This window comes from Abramis brama, assembly GCF_963993115.1.
Source record: "Abramis brama genome assembly, chromosome: 1".
NCBI classification, from domain to species: Eukaryota; Metazoa; Chordata; class Actinopteri; order Cypriniformes; family Leuciscidae; genus Abramis; species Abramis brama.
Window position 1 is genome coordinate 74,279,226 of NC_139963.1, and position 22,653 is coordinate 74,301,878.

Below are 22,653 nucleotides of genomic sequence, written 5' to 3' on the forward strand. Positions count from 1 at the left end.
TGCAAATCCTGCTGGAGAATGAAGGAAGCATCTCCATAAAGCTTGTCTGCTGAAGGAAGCATGAAGTGCTCTGGAAATGTCCTGGTAGACGGCTGCGTTGAGTGGACCAACACCAGCCGATGACATGGCTCCCCAAACCAACACAGACTGTGGAAACTTCACACTGGACTTCAAGCATCTTGGATTGTGTGCCTCTCCATTCTTCCTCCAGACTCTGGGACCTTGGTTTCCAAATGAGATGCAAAATTTGCTCTCATCAGAAAAGAGGACTTTGGTCCACTGTGCTTTATTAAATCCAGAGTCGACGCAGCCGTCCACCAGGACATTTCCAGAGCACTTCATGCTTCCTTCATTCTCCAGCAGGATTTGCACCTGCCCACACTGCCAGAAGAACCAAAACCTGGTTCAATGACCATGGTATTACTGTGTAATTACTGTGTGATTTCATGTAATATTCTAATTTTCTGAGATTTTGATTTTGTGGTTTTCACAAGCTGTAAGCCATAATCATCAAAATTATAACAAATAAAGGCTTGAGATATCTCACTTTGCATGTAATGAGTCTATATAATATACAAGTTTCACTTTTTTTAACAGAATTACTGAAATAAATAAACTTTTTGATGATATTCTAATTATATGACCAGCACCTGTATATAGCCACTCTGGAGAAAACCGTGGTGTCATCGCCCATCTCAGTTCAGGTCTCACATAATGGTTTGACTACTGTATTATAACAGTATGTGTTAGTGCTGAGTACACAGACATTCAGTACTGTACAATATTCAGTACAATACTACACTTGGAGTGCACACAATATACAGTTTATTCACCTCACTACTGTAAATTGTGATACAATATAGTTTTTCTGTAACTGCATGCTCTCTGTAGTGTTTCATGAAGGATCTTTGCCAGAAGAGTCAGAGTTTCTCTGAATGAGGTTTGAAGATTTGGTTTTGTGTGTAAGAGAAAGTGGGTGATGCTTTTGATGTGTTTTAGAAATTCAGAAAAACTGTAAATGAGCAAGGGAAATATAATTTACTTTTTTTTGTATAAAACTATGGCAGTTTACTGTGTGTGTGTGTGTGTGTGTGTGTGTGTGTGTGTGTGTGTGTGTGTAAATGAGTGAATATGACAAATATAGTTGTATAGTCACATTTAACCATGGTGTGAAAAGCCATGCATGGCTGTATCTGTTACCAACTCACTCACACTGTACTTTAACCCTAGAAAAAAAGAAAACAAGGAAAAACATTCCTTTCGGGCGTGTTTTGAGTCAGGTTTTGGGCTATAAATGTGTCTGGGACCTGGCAACCTTGAAGCAGTTTGACAGAAGCTGCACGCCTGAAGGACTGAAGCACTGCTCCAGCGACGCCACCAAAGACCCATTGAGCTTTCTAGACCTGCGACATCAGGATGTCTGATTTAGGTACGTTTATTTTAATAGTTAATACTCTACATTTTTGTGTTATTTGTTAATATATGTATTTTGTGTATTCCCAAGCACTCTCTGACAGTGCGATCTCTGTATAGAAGCGACGGAAGTTAATCAATCAAAACTAACTTTATCTGGGGTGCGTTCTCCAATAACGTTGTCTCTTAGCGCGCTACGAAGACTCTTAAGGTATAACTTAACTGAAGGTATACCATTACTAGGCGTGTTCACAGAACTATACCTTAGGAAGCTGCTTAAGATATACCTTCTTACGTGCGACGTTACCCGGCGCTGTCCGTGGCGATGCTGATGAATTGCTTGAAATCGACGGCTCGAGAATCAATTATTCTCTCGTGCAGGGGCTGTTTCACTGCGTTATGCTAGAAAGCGGTGTTCTTTATAAAAGAATCACTTCAGAAATAGTTTAAATTGCATTTATTAGGACTCATGGGATATTTAAAAAAATAATCCAAACTATATAATAGCCTTGCCTACATATTTTAAAATTATAGGCTATCATATTTTGCTGCCATAATAACCATTTGAATTTTTTATGTGCTTTCTTCTCTTTCCCATTTTTGTTCGCTGAGGTGGAGCTGCGATGAAATATTGTTCTTGTAAATACTTTCCAGCATTTCAGTAAATAAAAGTGTACATCGCGTATGGTGCTCGGCAGTGATCAAAAAGTATTAAACAGTGGATTTTGAATCTCTTTTTGTAAACTCAGAGATGTGGATTCAGACGGCAATTAAATTAGGCTACCACACGACCTGTTTGTCAAAAAACAGTAGGTACTAATTTGGCCAGGGATTTTTACGCGGGTTGGGTGAGAAAAAACACTGATATGGATTCGGACGGCACTAAAATCACCGACTTACCCCTGTAAATGTTTAAAATACCGGACGAGCCCATGAGAAACAATATTCGCGCGTGAATAGGACTTAACTGACAGTAGCCTATGCTTTCACTGGCCTTTAAAAGCATCTCTTTAATTAAAATAAATTTATAAAATTGTATTATAATAATATAATTAAAATTCTAACAACAATCAGTGTAATGACAATTTTATTCTTTGCATGAAAACACTTGAATTAGCCTAACTGAACACTGTCTGGGTGTATTAAAACTTCAGAATTATATTCATGTAGACCTGCAACAGTGATAAGGTAGCCTAAAGCTAAGAGTGGTCCAGACCAACCTTACGAAAGTGTGACTTACAGAAGATATACTTAACTAAGAAGGTTTCGGAAACCACGTATTAACGATAAGGTACTTCTTAAGGTACAACTTAAGAACGATGTAGCGTTAAGGTAGTTTCGGAGAACGCACCCCAGGACAATAACTTTATTCTAGAGCTGCTATAAAGCCTAAACAATCTCTGTTACTGTAATCTCCTGTTCTCTCTGTAAAGCTGCTCTGAAACAAATTACATTGTTAAAGCGCTGTATAAATGAAGATGACTTGACTTGGCTTGACTATAGAATAGGTGATTGTTGTCATTTCAGAAAAATAAATATGACACCTTAAATTAACAGACAATCCCACCAGGATTTTAGTATAGTTAGGCTTACTTCCCAGAACTGTCTTACACGACTGTGTTCCCAAACAGCAGGCATTTATATACAACATTTCTTTTCTTAGTGATATTTAGTGGCAGTTTATCAGGAAGTGAAGATTTTGTTCTCTTAGACTCTTTTTATTTTACTTTTTATCTTATGAAGCTCAACAATCTTTTGCTGCCCATCAGAACTCTATTCACTGGTTTTATTCATTGTGATGATTAAGGGGATTTTGCCTTTGTTAGGGGTTAGGGTTATAACATATAACAACCCTAATATGTTTCCTCATATTTATACTTCTGTGAAACATGAAGTCATAGCTGGATAATTTCATGTTCTAGTCACCCTGGTGTGCTAAAGACAAATCGTAAATATGGGAATATACTTTTTAAAAAAAAATTACCTGTAAGAATTTTTTAAGGGGTGCCAATAATTGTGGCCAACGTGCATTGTGGAAAAACATTTATATTATAAGGTGATCCACCACACACTCCCACCGCTGGACAGAGAATATCTCCACACCCGAAAAGCTCCACTTTTCACAACTTCTTGACATCTCCATGCACAGCAAACACAAACAGATTCAACAGATTACGAAGATGCACAATACCACATTTGCTTTTATTTTTAAAAGCCTTTTGAACAATTAGAGCCGCTCTGTTTAGAGTTTTGAGTTTTGTTTGGACTACATCCCTCTACTTCCTTCTTTAATGACGTCATTAAAACAGTTTTTTGACTAACCTCCGCCCACAGGAATACACAAAAAAGGGGGCGTGGTCGTGTTGCGCTCCCACGGAGAAGAGGAACAGTTGCGTTTGTAGAGTGTGTTAGTCGCCATGTCGTCAAGACACTGTTATTTTCACACATAATAATGTGCAGTCACGTAACATTCACCTTTTAATAAATAAATTATTGTAATGCATGGCAACGATTTCTTTTACACAACATGGCAGCTTTTAAGGCTATATTCATGGTGAAAATAAAGTGTATATAAAGTTGTTTGGATGAAAACAATTTCAAAAGAACTATACACAACACAAAATGATTTAATTAGGAGGTGTTACAGTACTTTTTGTATTTCTTTGCAGCAGATGTTTTCAACTTCTGTTGGCATTTTGTCATAGTTACCACATTCACACCTATAAAACATATATTACTAATCAAAACTCATGCTCACGTGTAACTAAGGTAGGAAAAAACAATGCACTTATTTTAAAAATTCAACAACACCATTGTTAATTCGACAGACGGACAAAACCATATACCACAAGCTTTCATAACAGTTTGTAACATTTAACATTACAATTTAACCAATTCAAGGTAACAGCCAAACGTAAAAGTATAACAACTACTAAATAAACAGCTGTGTAAATAATAAGTAAATTGTGTGAAAAATACTGTGTTTTTTTACACGTGAAACATGAACACATGTTATATTGCACACTGTAAACACAATCAAAGCTTCAAAAACACAGGAAAAACAGGACCTTTAATGATGTTCTAACATAAATGAGGTAAATTAATGTAAAAAATGTTTTTTAAATGTCTGTCTATATGCACTGCATTTATGCTAATTTGTTTTATTTTCAGCTGATGATGAACTCGACTTTTACACACCAAGATATTTCAATGAAGATGGCACCTTTGCCTCTGAAGCAGGACTTGGACAAGCTCGTGCTGAACACAGTATACATGAGGCAGAAGCCAGAGACCACAACACCACTTTCTGGAAAGGTTTGAGAAGTGATGTTCTAACATGAGATGAAATGCCAAATGAATGCCAAAAAAGAAAAAAGTTTTTTAAATGTATGTCTATATTTAAATGTCTGTTATAACAGGCAGATGAACAAAGAGAAAAGGTGATCTGATGGTGTTGTTTTCACATAATCATCATTTGACCTGAATCACAAATCTCATATACTGTATAGCCTAATCTCTGAGTTAGATTTGTATTGTTGATTACAGCATCACTGTGATTCTACAGTATAAGATCAAGCTTTTTCAAAATAATCCAAAGGATTTCTTAAAAGTTGTTCTGATAAAAAAAAAAAACTTCTTAAATCATCTTTCTTTCAGGCACACACAGACATCAATAATCAGCGTATGAATCTCAGCAATAGTGTCAAACAGCATTTTCAGATAAACTCTGAACATTAGAAAACAAGCGACTAAAAAGTCACTTAAAATGGATGTGGTAATTGAAATCCTACAAATAGTGTTATTAATGAATGCTGGGAATACATACTCAAGTATGCGTGGCGCTCATGGTGTTTTCAGTGTCTCACAAACAATATGAGGACATGAATACATGAGCTGCTCTGAGAGAACGCCTAATGAGCATTTTCATCATTTTATTTGAGAAAAAGCATAGACAAATACACTCTGAAACTCGTCTTCACTACAACCCGTCAAAATAAAAGTTCTGTTTAACTAGGAGAAATTATGACAGAAAGAGGCCTACAATAGAATGTACTTCTCAAAATAATAATATCAACAACAACAATAATAATAATAATACAAGCTATTTAAACATTATTGAAGGAATATATTTTTTTTACTTCCCCAAAAAAATAAAAGGATAAAAGTTAACATTTTAAATGAAACTGATAGCTTGCAAGGTTGAGTAAAAAAATATTTGCATCTTCATGATGTTCTAACATTGAAATAAATAAAATTAGCTATGATGAGGCAAATTCATATAAAGCTGTCTATATGCACTGCATTAATGCTAATTTGTTTTATTTTCAGACGGTGAATATACCAGACAGCTGCGGAAAGGACCACCCAGCGTAGATTTCAAGGCTTCAAGTGACATAAATAAGAAATTGTTGAAACTGAACACATGGAAATGTGAAAGAGAAACTTTAAAAAGGCCTGGAATAAGCCTTGCATCAGCTGATGTTAGTCTAGCTAACATCATCAACATGATTGACACAGCTGACAGACCAGCAGCTACCAGTGTAGAGGGCATCTATGCTGGAACTGGAGCATATGCAATAAGTCCTGAGAACAAACCTGGAAAGAGAGTCCCCAAGGCTGGAGCTTATGCAGAAGCAGGAGTTGGACGAGTTCGAGCTGAACTCAGTATGTTAGAGGCAGAAGCCAAAGGGCCCAACGCCTCAGCTGTTGCTGAAGCCAATGTGGTTTCAGCCGGAGCAATAGCTCGAGCCGAAGTCGCCAGCGCATCAGCTTCAGCCGGTCCACTTGGTGTGAAAGTGGGACTTGGAGTTGACACGGGTATATCTGTTGGTGTGCATGGGTTGGAGGTCAAATTCCTGGGAATTGGATTCACAGCTGGTCCAAAAACCAGTATATCTATTCTGGGTTCAGAAGTGTCATGTTCAGTCATGTAGTCATATAGGTGTTACCTTTAATATTTATGTGTAACATCTTGCTATGAAATCATGAAGAGAAAAACATAAATGCTGAATCCCTGACAATACTCAATATATATCCTGCTGAAAAACAACAACAGCAAAAGTATTTCTTCCACAATGCTTTCACTTTTCTTTAACCCCTCCCTGTTCTAGCTTGTGCTATTCTATGATGTCTGAAACTCTGTGTTATGAGCACTTCTCATGTTCATTTGCCTCTAATGATGATACATCACTGTAAAAAATACGTACTTTTACAGAGAAAATGCAGAATAATTTTACAATAATTTCACATTTTCTTTAGAAATGTGTAATCCCATAAAAATGCACAACAAATCTACATTTATTTACTGATTATGTTTGCTACTGAAAAGAATTTGTATTTTTTCCTTAAAATTTTAATGTGCAAATATATCATGTTAATGTGAGATGCCCATAAAAAACACATCTGTAATTTTTACTTCTCAAAGTTATAAAATAAAGGCATATTTACAAAAAAAAATTAAATTTAACAATGATTATTATTTTTATATAAAACTAAATTTCCTTAAAAATACAGACATTCAGACCACTGATAAACAGGCCGTCTTCCTTAAATAAAGGAAAATGTCATGAGGTTTAAACTGATATGTCCACAAGTATACATAAATACATATGAGTGCTGATTGAGCTTTAAAGCCCACTCTTAGTAATTAAAAACACCCCCAAAAGAGCCAAGAGAGCAGGAAAGGCTTCAGTCGTCAGTGAGACGATCAAACAAGATGTCTTTATTGCGGTGGAAAATGTGGTCGTGTGGTCAAGAAGACCTCGGCCATAGGAAAGACAGAAACAGACCTTAAAACAGACTCTCCTGCATTCCTTTATAGACGAACTGATCTATAAATGAAAATGCATCCCATGATGATTTACTGTCTTGTGTAGTTTCTTTTGAAACTATTATTTCTTTGATACTGTGTATTTTATGATCGAACCAACGGTCAACGTAACCTCACCTATACCATGTTTGGTCTCTATAAATTGGTACTTTGAAGAAAAATGATTGTGTATATGATATGTCGATTGCTCCGCAACATATTAGTATTACAAGAATCTTTAATAGTTTCTTCACTAGCCCATCCGAAGCGCGTCTCAAACAGCAAATATTGAGTTATCTTTTAAGTCTTGCGCTTGAACGGACAAATTAACACCAAAATTATGTCAGTAAACAGGTGGGCATCCTAGCAAACATAGTAGGTTATTTCTTAAGTGTACAGGATCTGTGCATTATGTATTCAAGTATGTTTTTAATGTTAATAAAAAACAACAAAAGACAAGGAAATCACTCGCTGCTTAATGAATAGCTTTTCTATTTTTTAATAAGTATTTATCTTTAATGTATACAGTAGGGCTGGGTATCGACACAAATTTCACAATTCAATTCGATTCAATTGTTGGGTAGACTGGTGTGGTGCTGGTGGATATTGAGCAGACATAAGTCGTCCGGTCAGAGACGTATTACACTTTAATGGTACACAATAAAAATAATATATTTTAATGTATTACAAATACAGTGAAAAATTATCATTCCGTAAAACACAGTAAAAAATATTTGTATAAAACACACACACACACACACACACACACACACACTTTGAAAGCTAGTAAACTTTAACGTACTACACCCAGTGTACATCAGTACAGCAGCATATGTAAACTGTAAAAAAAGAAAAATACATTAACATAAATTACAGTGATCTGCAGAGGTATTATAAACAACAACAAAAAAACTAACTTGAGTCAATAAACCTAACTACAGTCAATAAAGTGCAGTCATTAATAGCTGCAAACAGTTACAGTACTGTCACAACTCAAACCATCTTCATCCTTCAAGTGAATTGGAGTGATTGGTCTTTGAGTTTGCCTCATTGCATTTCCTTCGAATCAGTGCTCGCACCTCAGACGTGTTGGAAATGGTTTGATCACAGTGTCTGTGAAGGGGGAAAAAGAGGAGTTTATTTTTATATTAAAGCAAAATTAACCTCTGTTAAAAAAGTAACTGTTCCCTTTCAAAAGGGAGCTTGCACTGCTTCGATGATGCTATTGGGGAACAATGTTCTCTAGGCCAGTGGTTCCCAACCTTTTTTTGTCTGAGACCCCCTTTTCCCCAAGAAAATATTTTAGGGCCCCCCTTCACATTTAAGGATATTATCGCTCTTGTAAGCTTGAAAATAATATTGAAAATACAATATTGAAAATACAATAACAAAAAGGTAGGCCTTAAAAACGTAATTTAAAAACGTAAGCCTAGGAGTAGCCTATAAATTGGCCCTATTTGAAATGCAATAACAAAAATATTCACACTGGTGTATAAGTAAAAAAAAAGAAAAGAATATAGGCTATTACTAAATGGCTGCTGTCTGGGACCTCAATACTTGCATGTTATTTGTGAGGTTTTATCAATGTGAGGCTTTATTTTTTACGCTTTTGGCGCTATAGCGAGCGATAATAAACTTGCGTTTATGAACAGAATAATGTGTCTTTCAGAAGAACATTGTAGCCGGAACTACTTCTCTCTGTGTACGTCTATGAACAAGTCACGCAGGTACTGGGCTACTCCGCAGCGGCAGCGATCCGGACCAGTGTGAAATAGTCCCAATGTAAACACTTATTATAGGTGTACCATAGTGGTTCAGGATAAGACAAAAACACGGATTGGAAAATGGATTCATGATGAACTCGCTTATTATATACATTTTGTAAATTTTGAACAGAAAAAAGTTAAGGACTTTTATTTAATGCTCATTGCTCAAAACCTTTCAAAATATGCCGCGACCCCCCACAGAGCTCGCTGAGGCTCCCTTGTGGCCCGCGACCGCCCTGTTGGGAACTGATGCTCTCTAGGCGCCTCTTTAATACTTCTGAGTCGCACTAGTAGTGTCATAGGCTGTCGCCAGTCAAATTCTACTGCAGTGATTGTACAGCTTTTCATACACCGGTTCACATGGAGGGTGTTCCCCATTGCGTCATCGATGCAGTGTCTCATTCCCTGTTCTCAGGGAACAGAGGTCGTAACCTAGACGATTTTTATTACAACACAGTATGATGTTTTGACATTTCCCTATGTTGTACAAGGTGAAAAAGACGTACTGTTAAATGTATTATAAATGCATTAAAGTACATTTGTTTTGTACTAAAAACATACTTAAGTACATATTTAATACATTTAATTGTAAGTCTTTTTCGCCTGGTAAAAATGGAATTCTTTAACATGGCATGTAATGCTTAGTTCATATTTTAACAGTAGACATTCAATATAAAATGTTAATGTAATTCAGAAAAGGAGTTAATAAAATATCTCTTGAACAACTGTGAAGTCTACATGGTATGTCACTGTATCACAGCAAAAAAGGGCAATTTAACTGTTTAACTGAAAAAGTATACCCAGCCAACAAGAATAATAATTATAATGTACAACAAATGCTAATCTTTATTTTTAGCATTAATGTTTTAGTCAGCCCCCTTTGACTTTGAGAGCAAAAAAAAAGGTGATGTACAGAAACACATACATTTCACCTCTGTTAAAAAGATTTAAGGAAATTAGAAGTTGTGCAAAATATTGTAAGCCAGGACAAGTGACTTGCAGCTGTCCCAAAAATCAATTACCGTATTTTCCGGACTATAAGTCGCACTTTTTTTCATAGTTTGGCTGGTCCTGCGACTTATAGTCAGGTGCGACTTATATATTAAAATTAATTTAGACTGAGATGAAAACATTACCGTCTACAGCCGCGAGAGGGCGCTCTATGGCGGAGTTGTTCAGAAGCGACACCAAGGATGAAGAAAATTCAATGGATTCAGTGATGTGGAATGAGATCGCAGAAGCTTGGTGAACTCGAAACCCCAAAACCCAAAAATCTCTATGACAGGTGATATGAGATTAAACCATACTTACTACTCTACTCTTTGCTTGTCACTGCACTCAGATTTCAGTTTTTCTTCTACAGCAGCTGGTCTGAAAAACAACAAATATTAATATTTAAAAAAAGAGAGAGATTTACATACATGTACATATTTATATATCAGTCAGGCATGGTGCGTTTACATTTGTTCACATTAAGATACAGCATCTGTATCTGGATAACTCATCGGATTTCTGTTTCCTGCATAAATTTAAATTAGGTCTGAAGCAGGACACCAGATTAAGAGTAAAGACGATACACATTAAACATCTTTAACTCTATTAATAATAGAGTATCATCTATCATCATTCTATCAATATAATAAATCTATCATCTTTAATCTATAATAAGATTTTGTAAATGATCTTTGAAAAGTTTGAATAAAACTGACCAGCCAATTATGGAAGTGTGTATTGATTAGAAATTGATTGCAAATAAAGAAGCGCGTTTACACTTGCCTTTTAAATGTGTAAGTGGATAACTTCCGGATACAGGTCGCATGTTAACGCCAAGTGTAAACGCAGCCATAGAAAGTTATCAAAAAGGCAATAAGGTTGTCAAGCTTGAACAAATATACAGTGGGTACGGAAAGTATTATATTGCAGCCATTTGCTAAAAGTTCATTTTTTTTCCTCATTATTGTACACACAGCACCCCATATTGACAGAAAAACACAGAATTGTTGACATTTTTGCACATTTGTTAAAAAAGAAAAACTTAAATATCACATGGTCCTAAGTATTCAGACCCTTTGCTCAGTATTTAGTAGAAGCACCCTTTTGATCTAATACAGCCATGAGTCTTTTTGGGAAAGATGCAACAAGTGTTTCACACCTGGATTTGGGTATCCTCTGCCATTCCTCCTTGCAGATCCTCTCCAGTTCTGTCAGGTTGGATGGTAAAGTTGGTGGACAGCCATTTTCAGGTCTCTCCAGAGATGCTCAATAGGGTTTAAGTCAGGGCTCTGGCTGGGCCATTCAAGAACAGTCACGGAGTTGTTGTGAAGCCACTCCTTCGTTATTTTAGCTGTGTGCTTAGGGTCATTGTCTTGTTGGAAGGTGAACCTTCGGCCCAGTCTGAGGTCCAGAGCACTCTGGAGAAGGTTTTCATCCAGGATATCCCTGTACTTGGCCGCATTCATCTTTCCTTCGATTGCAACCAGTCGTCCTGTCCCTGCAGCTGAAAAAAAAAAACACAGCATGATGCTGCCACCACCATGCTTCACTGTTGAGACTGTATTGAACAGGTGATGAGCAGTGCCTGGTTTTCTCCACACATACCGCTTAGAATTAAGGCCAAAAAGTTCTATCTTGGTCTCATCAGACCAGAGAATCTTATTTATCACCATCTTGGAGTCCTTCCATGCGGGCTTTCATGTGCCACAGAGATCTTTGGGTTCTTCTTTACCTCTCTCACCAAGGCTCTTCTCCCCCGATAGCTCAGTTTGGCCGGACGGCCAGTTCTAGGAAGGTTCTGGTTGTCCCAAACGTCTTACATTTAAGGATTATGGAGGCCACTGTGCTCTTAGGAACCTTAATGTTGTCTATGTTCCAGGTCGACTAATGTACCTAGCAGACACCCTCAGCTTCAGAAGTGTGCTTCAGAAGGATCCGTAGAGACAGAAATTGAGACGATTGACATGCTGCAGTACCTGCCCATATCAGAAGGAAGTCTACAAAAGATACAGACAGAAACTGCTAGGGATGTGACATTTCAGATATTACAGCAAGTGATAGTCCAAGGATGGCCAGAAGAGAAAACTCAGCTGAAAGAAGAGGTGAGACAATTTTTTTCAGTAAGAGAAGAGCTTAGTGTGCAACATGGTGTGATTTTCTGAGGAGAGAGAGCTGTAATACTAGCAAAGCTAAGAACAGAAATCATGGAGAGAATTCATGCATCACACTTAGTATAGAAAGCTGCTTACGCCGAGCAAGAGACTGTGTATATAGGCCTGGGATGAGTGCCGCCATAAGAACATACATAGGAAACTGTGCAGTCTGCAGAGCAGTGGATGCACGGCAGCAGAAAGAGACAATGTGCCCACATGACATTCCCATCAGACCATGGTCGAAAGTGGGAACAGATTTGTTTTCCTTTAACAACAGAGCATATCTCACCACAGTGGATTACTTTTCCAACTTCTGGGAAGTAGACTGTCTCACAGACATCAGGTCAAGTACAGTGATACACAAGTTACAGGCCCATTTTGCACGACACGGAATCCCGTACACTGTGATCTCTGAGAACGGACCACAGTACAGCCGCAAGAATTTAAACAGTTCAGCACGGCTTGGGAATTTAAGCATGTAACGTCATCTCCAGCATATCCGCAAAGCAAAGGCAAAGCTGAGTCTGCGGTAAAGACGGCCAAACGGCTGATGGAAAAAGCAAAGAGTGCAAAGACTGATCCATATCTAGCTATTCTAGAACACAGGAACATGCCATCTCAGGGGTTCCATGCCAGTCCTGCACAAAGACTCATGAGCAGAGGAACTAAACCATTACTGCTGACACATGACAGCCTCCTGCAGCCAGGTGTTGTAAACACAGAACATGCAGTAAAAGACAACCAACATACAACAGAGGAGCAAAAGATCTTAGACCTCTCCAGCAAGGAGAACACGTAAGAGTTCAGCTGGACACAAAGCACAGATCGGACTGGACACCAGCAAAAGTGTTAAGAATTGCCAATAACAGATCATACACAGTCAAGCTGGAAAAATGGAACTGTTGTAAGTGTCACAGTGTCTGGTTTGTGTTCCCCTGGGTAACCACTAGAGGTCCTCTATCCCCACAATGTCATTCACTCTTACTACATTTCCCATCCTCCTGTTCTGTCACTCATTGTATCATTGCACACAGCTGTTTTCCCGTCACCTTGTTAGTATTTGTGTGTATATATACCCTGGTTGTTTCAGTGTTTGTCACGGAGTCCTTGTTATTGTCACACCACTTCTGATAGTCTGTTTTTGCCTGTTCTTGTTTGTTTCTTGTTTTGGATTGCCTTTTTGGATTTTGAGGAAGCAGCAGAGGGGGAATTCGCAAGCTGGAGAGGTTCCGCCTCGTATGAACATTTTTCAGTGCTTGGCGTTGTGGGCCCGTCATACTGAGGAGACCATGATGGTCATTTCCTCTGAGCCCCCTTCCATCAGGTACGGACAATCATTTGAGGGAACCCGTCTGGCCAGGTTTTCTGGGACTCGTGGAGGCCGCAGAAGAGGAGGTGCAAGATATGAGCCCCGGCACCACTCTCCACTTCGGTCTTTCTTCAACCCTGGGCCAGTGATGCCCAGACCAGAGCTCCCTTCGCCGCTGGTCCTGTCCAGCTCGGAAACTGTTCACGTCACGTCTGCCGATCCAGAGACTGTTCACGTCACGTCTGCCGATCCAGAGACTGTTCACGTCACGTCTGCCGATCCAGGATCTCCGGACAAGATGGCCACCGCCGAGTCAGTGTCTCCGGACAAGATGGCCGCCGCCGAGCCAGTGTCTCCGGACAAGATGGCCACCGCCGAGCCTGTGTCTTTGGACAAGATGGCCGCCGCCGAGCCAGTGTCTGTTCCTGAGCCGGTGTCTGTTCCTGAGCCGGTGTCTATTCCTGAACCAGTGTCTATTCCTGAGCCGGTGTCTATTCCTGAGCCGGTGTCTGTGTCTGTTCCTGAGCCGGTGTCTATTCCTGTTCCTGAGCCGGTGTCTGTTCCTGAGCCGGTGTCTGTTCCTGAGCTGGTGTCTGTTCCTGAGCCGGTGTCTATTCCTGAACCAGTGTCTATTCCTGAGCCGGTGTCTATTCCTGAGCCGATGTCTGTGTCTGTTCCTGAGCCGGTGTCTGTTCCTGAGCCGGTGTCTGTTCCTGAGCTGGTGTCTGTTCCTGTTCCTGAGCCGGTGTCTGTTCCTGTTCCGCCGTGGCCGCCCGAAGGAAAGTCTCCGCCCTGGCCGCCTGCACGACCTGCTCTACCCTGGCCGCCCGAAGGTAAGTCTCCGCCGTGGCCGCCCGATGGACTGTCTGCTTCGCCCTGGCCGCCCGATGAACTGTCTGTTTTCCCCTGGCCACCGGCTAAGCCGTCTACCCCTGTTCCTGTTCCCCTTCATGGACCTGGCCACCCCATCCCTCCCCCTGATCCTCCACCATTCCACCTCCCTCCTGGACTCTTGTTTTGTTGTGTAATTGTGTCTTGGTGCGTCTGGTAGCCGCTCCGTAGAGGGGGGGTTATGTCACAGTGTCTGGTTTGTGTTTCCCTGGGTCACCACTAGAGGTCCTCTTCCCCCACGGTGTCATTCACTCTAACTACATTTCCCATCCTCCTGTTCTGTCACTCATTGATCATTGCACACAGCTGTTTCCCGTCACCTTGTTAGTATCTGTGTGTATATATACCCTGGTTGTTTCAGTGTTTGTCACGGAGTTGTTATTGTCACATCACTTCTGATAGTCTGTTTTTGCCTGTTCTTGTTTGTTTCTTGTTTTGGATTGCCTTATTGGATTTTGACCCTTGCCTGGACTGGATTGTGAGTACGGATTTCCCTAATAAATACTGCGATTGGATCTCACCTTTCCTGTGTGTGGTTTTGTGACAGTAAGGAGAAATTGGAAACATCTCAGGACTGTGCCTGGAGAACCACAGAGAGCAGACACACAAAACATGAGAGTCTAATCAGAAGATCCATCGAGATGAGGGACATTCACAGACAGTACCAGAGACACACACACACACACACAACATTCAGATAACAGCAACAGTGTTGGGAAAACCAGATGTGGTAGAATAGTCAAGAGACCAACACACCAAAGATTTTGTTTAAATCTGTTTAATTGTTAGAGTTACTTTGAATATATGGTGTTATATTCTTTTTGGGAAGGTTGTTACAATATGTTATATATTGTCAGAAGGATGTGACAGACCATGTATGGTTGAACTGTGTTGGCATGTGGTTGTGAGATTCTTTATTTTTAGAAAATAGAGTGATTGACAGAGTGAACCAAGCATATAACAAGAAGGAAAGTGTAAAGTTAAAGGTCCCATGACATGCTACTTTTTGTAGGTTTTAATATAGGCCTTAGTGGTCCCTAGAATTGTATCTGAATTCTTTTCCCAAAAATTCAGCCTCGGTGCAGAATTATAGCCACTACAAGCCAGTCCCAGAATGAGCTTCCTTCAGACAGGCCGTTTCGGTGTCTGTGGCTTTAAATGATAATGAGGAGGAGAAATGCGGTGCAAGGTGAAGGGTGGGTGTGGCCTTGACCATATTTGCGGCAACGGTACCGTGCATGTTTACGTTGGGTAAGTTAACTGTTATATTGCAATGGCACGAAGAAACGCAGTCGTTCAAGCTTTTCAGTTTGATATATATATATATATATATATATATATAAAATTATATTGTGGTATACATCTGAAACAGACTTATACAGATTTGTGCATTGTGTACACAAGCAAAATCACACAGCAAAAATGAACAGTAGGGGGCGCAAACGCACACTTTTGACTTTCTCAGTTTGTATAAACCTAACCTTACTTAAGGTTCAGTGTATTTAAACCTAGAAACACCCCTGAATGGAAGTGTAATGTGACAACATGCCCCATTGGTGGGGGTTCATTGCAATATGGACATATGACAGATTAAATCAAAACAATACACAAGACAAACTAAAATACTACTATTAACTTTTCATATAAAATAATGGCATTTTTTTATAATTAAAAATAAACAAATTTGAGTTTGTCAACAAACACACTACAAAACACAGCTATACAGCGTAGTTCAAAATATAACAATAATTAATCATTTCTGAACATTGATTCTCAATCTTTATTGACCTTTTTCTCATGTGCTCAGGCCTATTATGTTTTCTCATGCAAAATATATGAAAATATAATATGAAATATAAATATGATAATTTATTATCAGTGTTTGTATTATTATTAAATTGATATATCTAAATTATACTGTATAACAGTCATATATTATTAAGTTAAACGGAACTCTAATTTTTTTGACGGGTTGTGTTGAAGACCTTTTGAGTTTCCGTGTGTTAATGATATAATGGTGTGTGTGTGTGTGTGTGTGTGTGTGTTCACAAGTGGAAAAAAAGACATATCTGACATTTAATTGTGTGACATAATATTTTATAGCATATAGCATAAGAATATTTTATAGCAATATAATGCGAGCAGACACTGATGTAATTCTCAGACGGACGTCTCTCTGTAGAAGAAACAGCTGATATACAAGCTGAAGCAAGAGGATCATTTCAGCATGAGCTTCTGCATGAAGATTTTCAGACAGAAATCCAGCGGATAAACAGACTATCGACTCATGGAAGAGGCTTGTGAGACACTAGATTGAGTCTGGCCTGTGTGAAAACACATGAGGGCTTCAGTCTCTAACTTTACTGTAGCTGTGATCATATAGATGAGATTCTGTGCTCTGACCGGATGATGATTCACAATAAACCTCTTTCATATTCACAGGACATTCAACAAATATCTGCTCGTTCAAACACACACATATAATTCCTCCAAACCCCAGAGAGATGAAATCTTCCCGTCTGCTCCTGATATGAGGAGCTCATGATCTGGATCATTCATGTTGATTTGTGAAGGTCTTGTTCTTGTTCACAGAGGCGTAAAGTTCTTCCTGCGGTTGATCTTCTCTTCCTCTGATGGCAGCATAAGTCACTGTATCATCATGATCCTGAAAGAACAGATTCTGTCCATCAATGTTTGAACCCCAGCGATTATTATTATTATTATTATTATTATTATTAGAGCATGAGCTTCATTTATCTGAGAGTCAAACTCATGTTCTGGTATCTACTCACATTGAGTGATTTTACAGGCTTTGTATTGAAAGAAGTGACCTCAGAATAAGTCACTTCATCTGTCTGCTCCTAAACATCAATGCAAACGTGCAGAGAGTCAAGTTTAACACACACATCAGACATATCTCTCACTATGATATGTAGAATAACACAAAAGCTTTAGTAAATCATATTACGGGAACGTAATGTTTGGTGATTTAGTGGACTCACATTGGCTCTTGCCGCGGGAGGAATGGACATGTTGATCGTCTCATACGTCCCTGTATGTTCATCCTCATCTTTGACCTTCAGAACAAACAGTTAAACTGCATGAGTGACACTTTATTGAGCTTTAAAGACATTAATCAAATCTAAATCACTGCATTACTGAACTCACCGCAGAGTCGCCAGTCCCTCTTTTATTATCTGAAAACAAGTGCCTCATGAAATATGAGTATTTATGATCAAACACACATGTGCAAAACACAGAATCTTAGCAATAAGATTTTGTTCAATCATTAAAGTGAGAGATAAAAACGTCTCGGTTATGTAACCTCAGCTCCCTGAGATAACGGGAACGAGTATTGCATCTCTGCTAGATGCTAAGGGGGAATCTCCTTTTCTCAGTGCAGCGATCTGAGCGCATCTATTGGCTGGCCAGTGGGAACTGCATGAACCTATGGCGAAGCAGCGTGTCTGTGCGAGCCAATCGGGGCAGGGGCGGGGCAAAGGAATCATATTTAATTAGACAAACGCCAGTCGTATAGTGACATAGCACGGCTGTCTACGCAATACTCGTTCCCGTTATCTCAGGGAACTGAGGTTACGTAAGTAACCGAGTCGTTCCCTTTCAGAATGTTTACTCGTATTGCGTCTTTGCTAGACTCTATGGGGAACCAATTCAATCACACCGTGCTATATGAGCAGAACGACATGTTCTGTGGCCCTAGCCTGGGATGCTTGGGTAAGGGTCCCCGGGCGGTAGGGCTAGGGAAGGGCAAGTTATGCAAGTTACGCTGGGCCATTCGTGGACCTGCGCATCCGTGTCCTTTGTTAAGAATATTGGGCAGTGAGAGTTGCCTTCAGAGGCGAAGAGTTTGACCTCTGCCCTGCCAAAGATACTCCAGATTAATGCTATGGGGATGGAGGGACCATTCCCCTGGGAACACGTTGTCCAGGGACAGCATGTCTTCTCCCTGGTTCAGTCTCTCAGAGAGCGCAGGTTGAAGAAGGTGCCGGGCTAGTCTGTACTGAGGCCATGACTTGAGTTCACTTTGGTGGTTTATTTAGGACACTACCGCCATGTTGTCCGACCGGACTAAGACATGGTGTTGTATTTGGTCTGGTAGGAATGTTTTGAGGGGGGTTAGGGCTAGGGAAGGACAAGTTATGCCTCTGAGGTGAACTCCAGCTAGACAGGGAGGATCTGTGCCTGCGGCGAAGTGATCTTCAATTTGTAAAACCTGGCGAAGGTGAAGGCGGCGACCAGCCGGCTGCGGCACAGATGCCGCCAATAGACACACCACTGGACCACGGCCATGAAGACGCCTCTGGTGGAGTGTGCTCTGTCTCCTATGGGGCATTGAAGGCCCACCGAAGCATAAGCCAATGTGATAGTGTCCACTATCCAGGGGATACTCTCTGATTCATGACCGGAAACCCACCGAAGCATACAAAGAGCTGCTCTGACTCGCTGAAATGGACAGAGCGCTGTATATATACTCCTAAAGCCCGAACAAGGCAGAGTAAGAGAATCGGGAAAAGCGGATGGCGTAATAACTTTGGCACATAGCCATGCCTTGGCTTGAGGTCGACCTTGGAGTCGATAGGCCCAAACTAGAGGCAGGAAGCGCTGAAGGAGAGCGCTTTGTACAGTGTATATCTGTCCAACAATTTATTGATCATTTGGTTATTCAGTTTTAAATTCAAGTTATTGTGCGTTTGATGCCAATTCATAGTCCTTGTGATGTGTGTGATCGAACAGTCACACGGTAGCGAGTCATTTAAAAACAGCAAACTCCAGACATTTAAATTCATTTTATGCAAATCCATAGCCCCTTTTCTACAGATCAAGCATTATAACGTTTTACCGGGCATCCTGCCGTAACCGGGCGAGGCGCCCGCGCTGTTTGAATGGAGAATGATTGACAGCTGCAGGGGAGGGAAGACGAGCTTTCCGAACTTTAATTAAATGATGTAAATATACTTCTCCCAAACATTAAGCTATGGAATGGCTTCAGATGACTTTGAATATATTGCAGGAAAACTTAATTAGTGCTTGTCTGTTTCTTTCGGTCCATGACTCCCCCTTGTGCCGTAGGCCTATAAAAGCGCGCAATAATCACGGTTGCCTGAAACAGTCGCGGTTAGATCAAATAATCGCGATCAGACGGTTATTTAATTATCGCGACATGCCTACTGATCCCTATGCCGGATATGAGCTGCTTTAATAGGCAGATGCCCCGCCCCCTTCTGCAGGCTCTGAGCCGCGATTGGCTGCCGCAGACACGCCTCTTCGCCATAGATTCATGCAGTTCCCACTGACAAACCTCAGATCGCTGCACTGTTATCGGTGTGCAGTGGCACTATACGGTTTTGAGTTAAAGGCTTCAAAATTCTGAGAATAGGCGTTTCCCTCATAACTCACCGGCTCTTTTTCTGCAGATCAGCCAGAGAAGAGCAAGAAGGAGAACAGCGACTGCAGCGCCAGACATCACTGTGACTGAAGAAGAGATCGAGCAGAGTCCGAGACGGACAGGGGAGATTGGGACAATTATAGACAGACAAAACACTGTGATTATGTACCTTTTGTGTTTGTATTTGAATGATAAGAGTCTGTGTCTGGTGTTGTTGTATTCGCTTGAGCTGAAAAGGATGATTGGGGACAATTATAGACAAAGACAAAAGCCATCGGCACAGATGACGACCGGAATGTGATTTCAATCAACTCTTACATATTTCAGTGAGGTAAAATATCTATATGGTAACATTCATATTTTCTATAGAATTATGTTAGACGAAGCTGTGAATAACATCATCAGTGGCGTAAAAGCATCATGTACCTCGTGTAGAAGGACTCACTGCTGTCGATGAATCAGCTGGAGCTGTAAAGGACGAATGTTTGTTCAGATGATTCATACTGTACAAGAGCATCATTATATTTTAACTAGTTAAAACACAGGATGACTTTTAACACTGATTCATGAGACTCATTCGTTTTCTCACCTGAATACTTGACAGTGTATCTGACTGAGGTCTCGAGTTGATTTCTGTGACTAAGCTGACATCTCCACTCTCTGTTGTCATCTTCATTCAGGAGTGTTGTAGTCAGAGTGAGGATACAGTGATCTGGAGCTGATGATGATAATATCTGATATCTGGAGTCTGTCTTCAGATCAACACCAGTCTGATTCACCCACAACAGATCAACTCCCCAATAACGGACCCAATCATCACAGGAGTACATAGCATATGAATACAACTGACAGGAGAGAGTCACAGAGCGGCCTGGACTGATCTCAGTCTGTGAGGATGAAAATGATGATGATGAAGATGATGAAGACACTGAAACTGAACACAAGACACAAATCACAGACTCTTCAATCATCATTTGAGTTTTTAAATTGACCAGATAAGCATAAACTTACCATGAAGAACATGCAGATAAACATAAGCACCAGGCCCATTCACATATTGTTGGCAGTAGTAATATCCATAATCTTCTCCTGTGACGTTCTTGATGTTCAGAGAGCAGTCAGACTCCAGACTCAGTCTCTCATGTCTCTCTGTGTCTTTATTCTTTATCCCTCCAGTAATCAGTTCAACTGTTGCTGAATGTCTGTTATAGTAGATCCATGTAGTTGATTTGCAGTCAGAAAGAGCTTTATTACAGGACAGAGAGACATTTTCACCAGAACTGATGAACACAGTAACTCCACTGGTTCCTGAAACACAATTAAAAAACAGAAGATTCAAATACAGTCTTTTATTTCTCATTTAATGCAAACCACACACTCTCCAGAATAAACTATTAGTCTTTATCAGAGAGCTGTTCAAATCACTGACACACTCTTAATATGAAGATAATTCTTCATCATCAGATGTTTGAGTGACACTATGTCCAGTATCAGGAATAATACAGTATGATCTGTGTGTATCAATACACAACTCTGAGATCACAACGTGAATGTGTGCAAGAATAAACTGAGCATGTTCAAATGAACTCTTTCCAGACTAATTCCACTAAATGTCTTTAGAGAAAATACAGATTTCTTTACCTGTGAGAAGTGAAGAGAGAATGATCAGTCCCAGCAGACACAGATCACACTTATCAGCCATTTTCTGTTTCTGTCAGTCTTGCTCTGCATTATATATAGTTTTAGCTCTTCCTCTGCATTATATATAGATACAGCTCTTCCATTAAACATCATCAGCTCCTCCTGTGGTTATTAACTTCCTGTCATCTGACAGCCTGAGATGAAACTCTGAGAAGTTTTGCTGAGTGGATTTCAGTGCAAATGTTTTTTCATTATTGCTCATGTAGCAAGTGGCTCGATTCTTAGTGACTTCACCAGCTCGAAATAACGAGGAAACACTATCTTTAACTAAATAAAGACACACGAGTAAGTTCCACTTAGAGAGGGCAAGAGGCGTGAGTTCCCGTTCAAAAAAATGTTTTTTAGTAAAGCTAAAATAGTTGGACAACAATCATTTAAAACTGGAAGTGAACAATCAAATCAGTTATTGGTTGAATGAAACAGAAAAAAAAGAAACACACATAACCGGAAACAGAGATAGATGAGCTACATGTGTTCAACGTGTCTCAAGTACCAGTATTTGTGTGTAAACAATTGAGAAAAACTGTAATACTTCAAATGAACTGAGGAGGGCAGCAATACGCCATTGTCGTGTCTAGTCTGCCGCAAATATCAACAGAAGAAGAAGAGTTTGGAGAAGATCTCCTCATTGACTAACAAAGACTTTCACACATTCAGATCAAATTCAAGCTTGAAGACGCAACTGGTGTGAACATTAACTATTTAAATGATGTTGATGTAAAATATCAACTTTGAAGTTGTAAAATGTAATTATTGTGTTTCAGCTTATTTGATGGAATTGATGCTAAGATTTGCATGATTTGTGTTGAACAATTATTTGAGCTTGAAAGGTGTGCTTTCAACATTTATAATTGAATGTCAAGGCATTTGATTTAGTTGATTATAGTTAATAATGTGGTGATGGTGAATGAGATGTTAAATGTTAGTTTTATATAATATTTTTATATTAATGTATATTTGTTTTGATCACTTCTGCGACACCTCTGCAAACAGAGGTAAATAAAAACAGTAAAGCTCAATGAGTTGTCCTCTTGCGTCCCTCAAGTTTTGAATGCCATCTGGAAAATTTGACAATTATAATTGTTAAAATATATTTAACAATAAAAAAAAACTCTATTAGAGAGAACATTTACTGATATACATTTTGGGGGGAAATTAATGCATAGGAAGCGTTGTATTTATCATGGAAATTAGAAATACAGACACAGAGG

At 39.6% G+C, this 22,653-nt stretch overlaps 2 protein-coding genes across 2 annotated transcripts; one reads left to right on the forward strand and one right to left on the reverse strand.

The window, feature by feature from the left end:
• Positions 1-1,318: 1,318 nt before the first annotated feature.
• Positions 1,319-7,659, forward strand: LOC311098210 (uncharacterized protein). Its single transcript, XM_084138303.1, has 3 exons — positions 1,319-1,429; positions 4,585-4,728; positions 5,743-7,659. Exons 1-3 carry the CDS (start codon positions 1,417-1,419, stop codon positions 6,345-6,347), a joined length of 762 nt encoding a protein of 253 aa, XP_083994429.1. The 5' UTR covers positions 1,319-1,416; the 3' UTR covers positions 6,348-7,659.
• An 8,642-nt stretch (positions 7,660-16,301) lies between these two features.
• Positions 16,302-18,798, reverse strand: LOC311065910 (uncharacterized protein). Its single transcript, XM_084086759.1, has 4 exons — positions 17,503-18,798; positions 17,337-17,411; positions 17,127-17,195; positions 16,302-16,999 (listed from the first exon to the last, which is right to left on the reverse strand). Exons 1-4 carry the CDS (start codon positions 17,548-17,550, stop codon positions 16,886-16,888), a joined length of 306 nt encoding a protein of 101 aa, XP_083942885.1. The 5' UTR covers positions 17,551-18,798; the 3' UTR covers positions 16,302-16,885.
• Between the last annotated feature and the right edge of the window lie 3,855 nt (positions 18,799-22,653).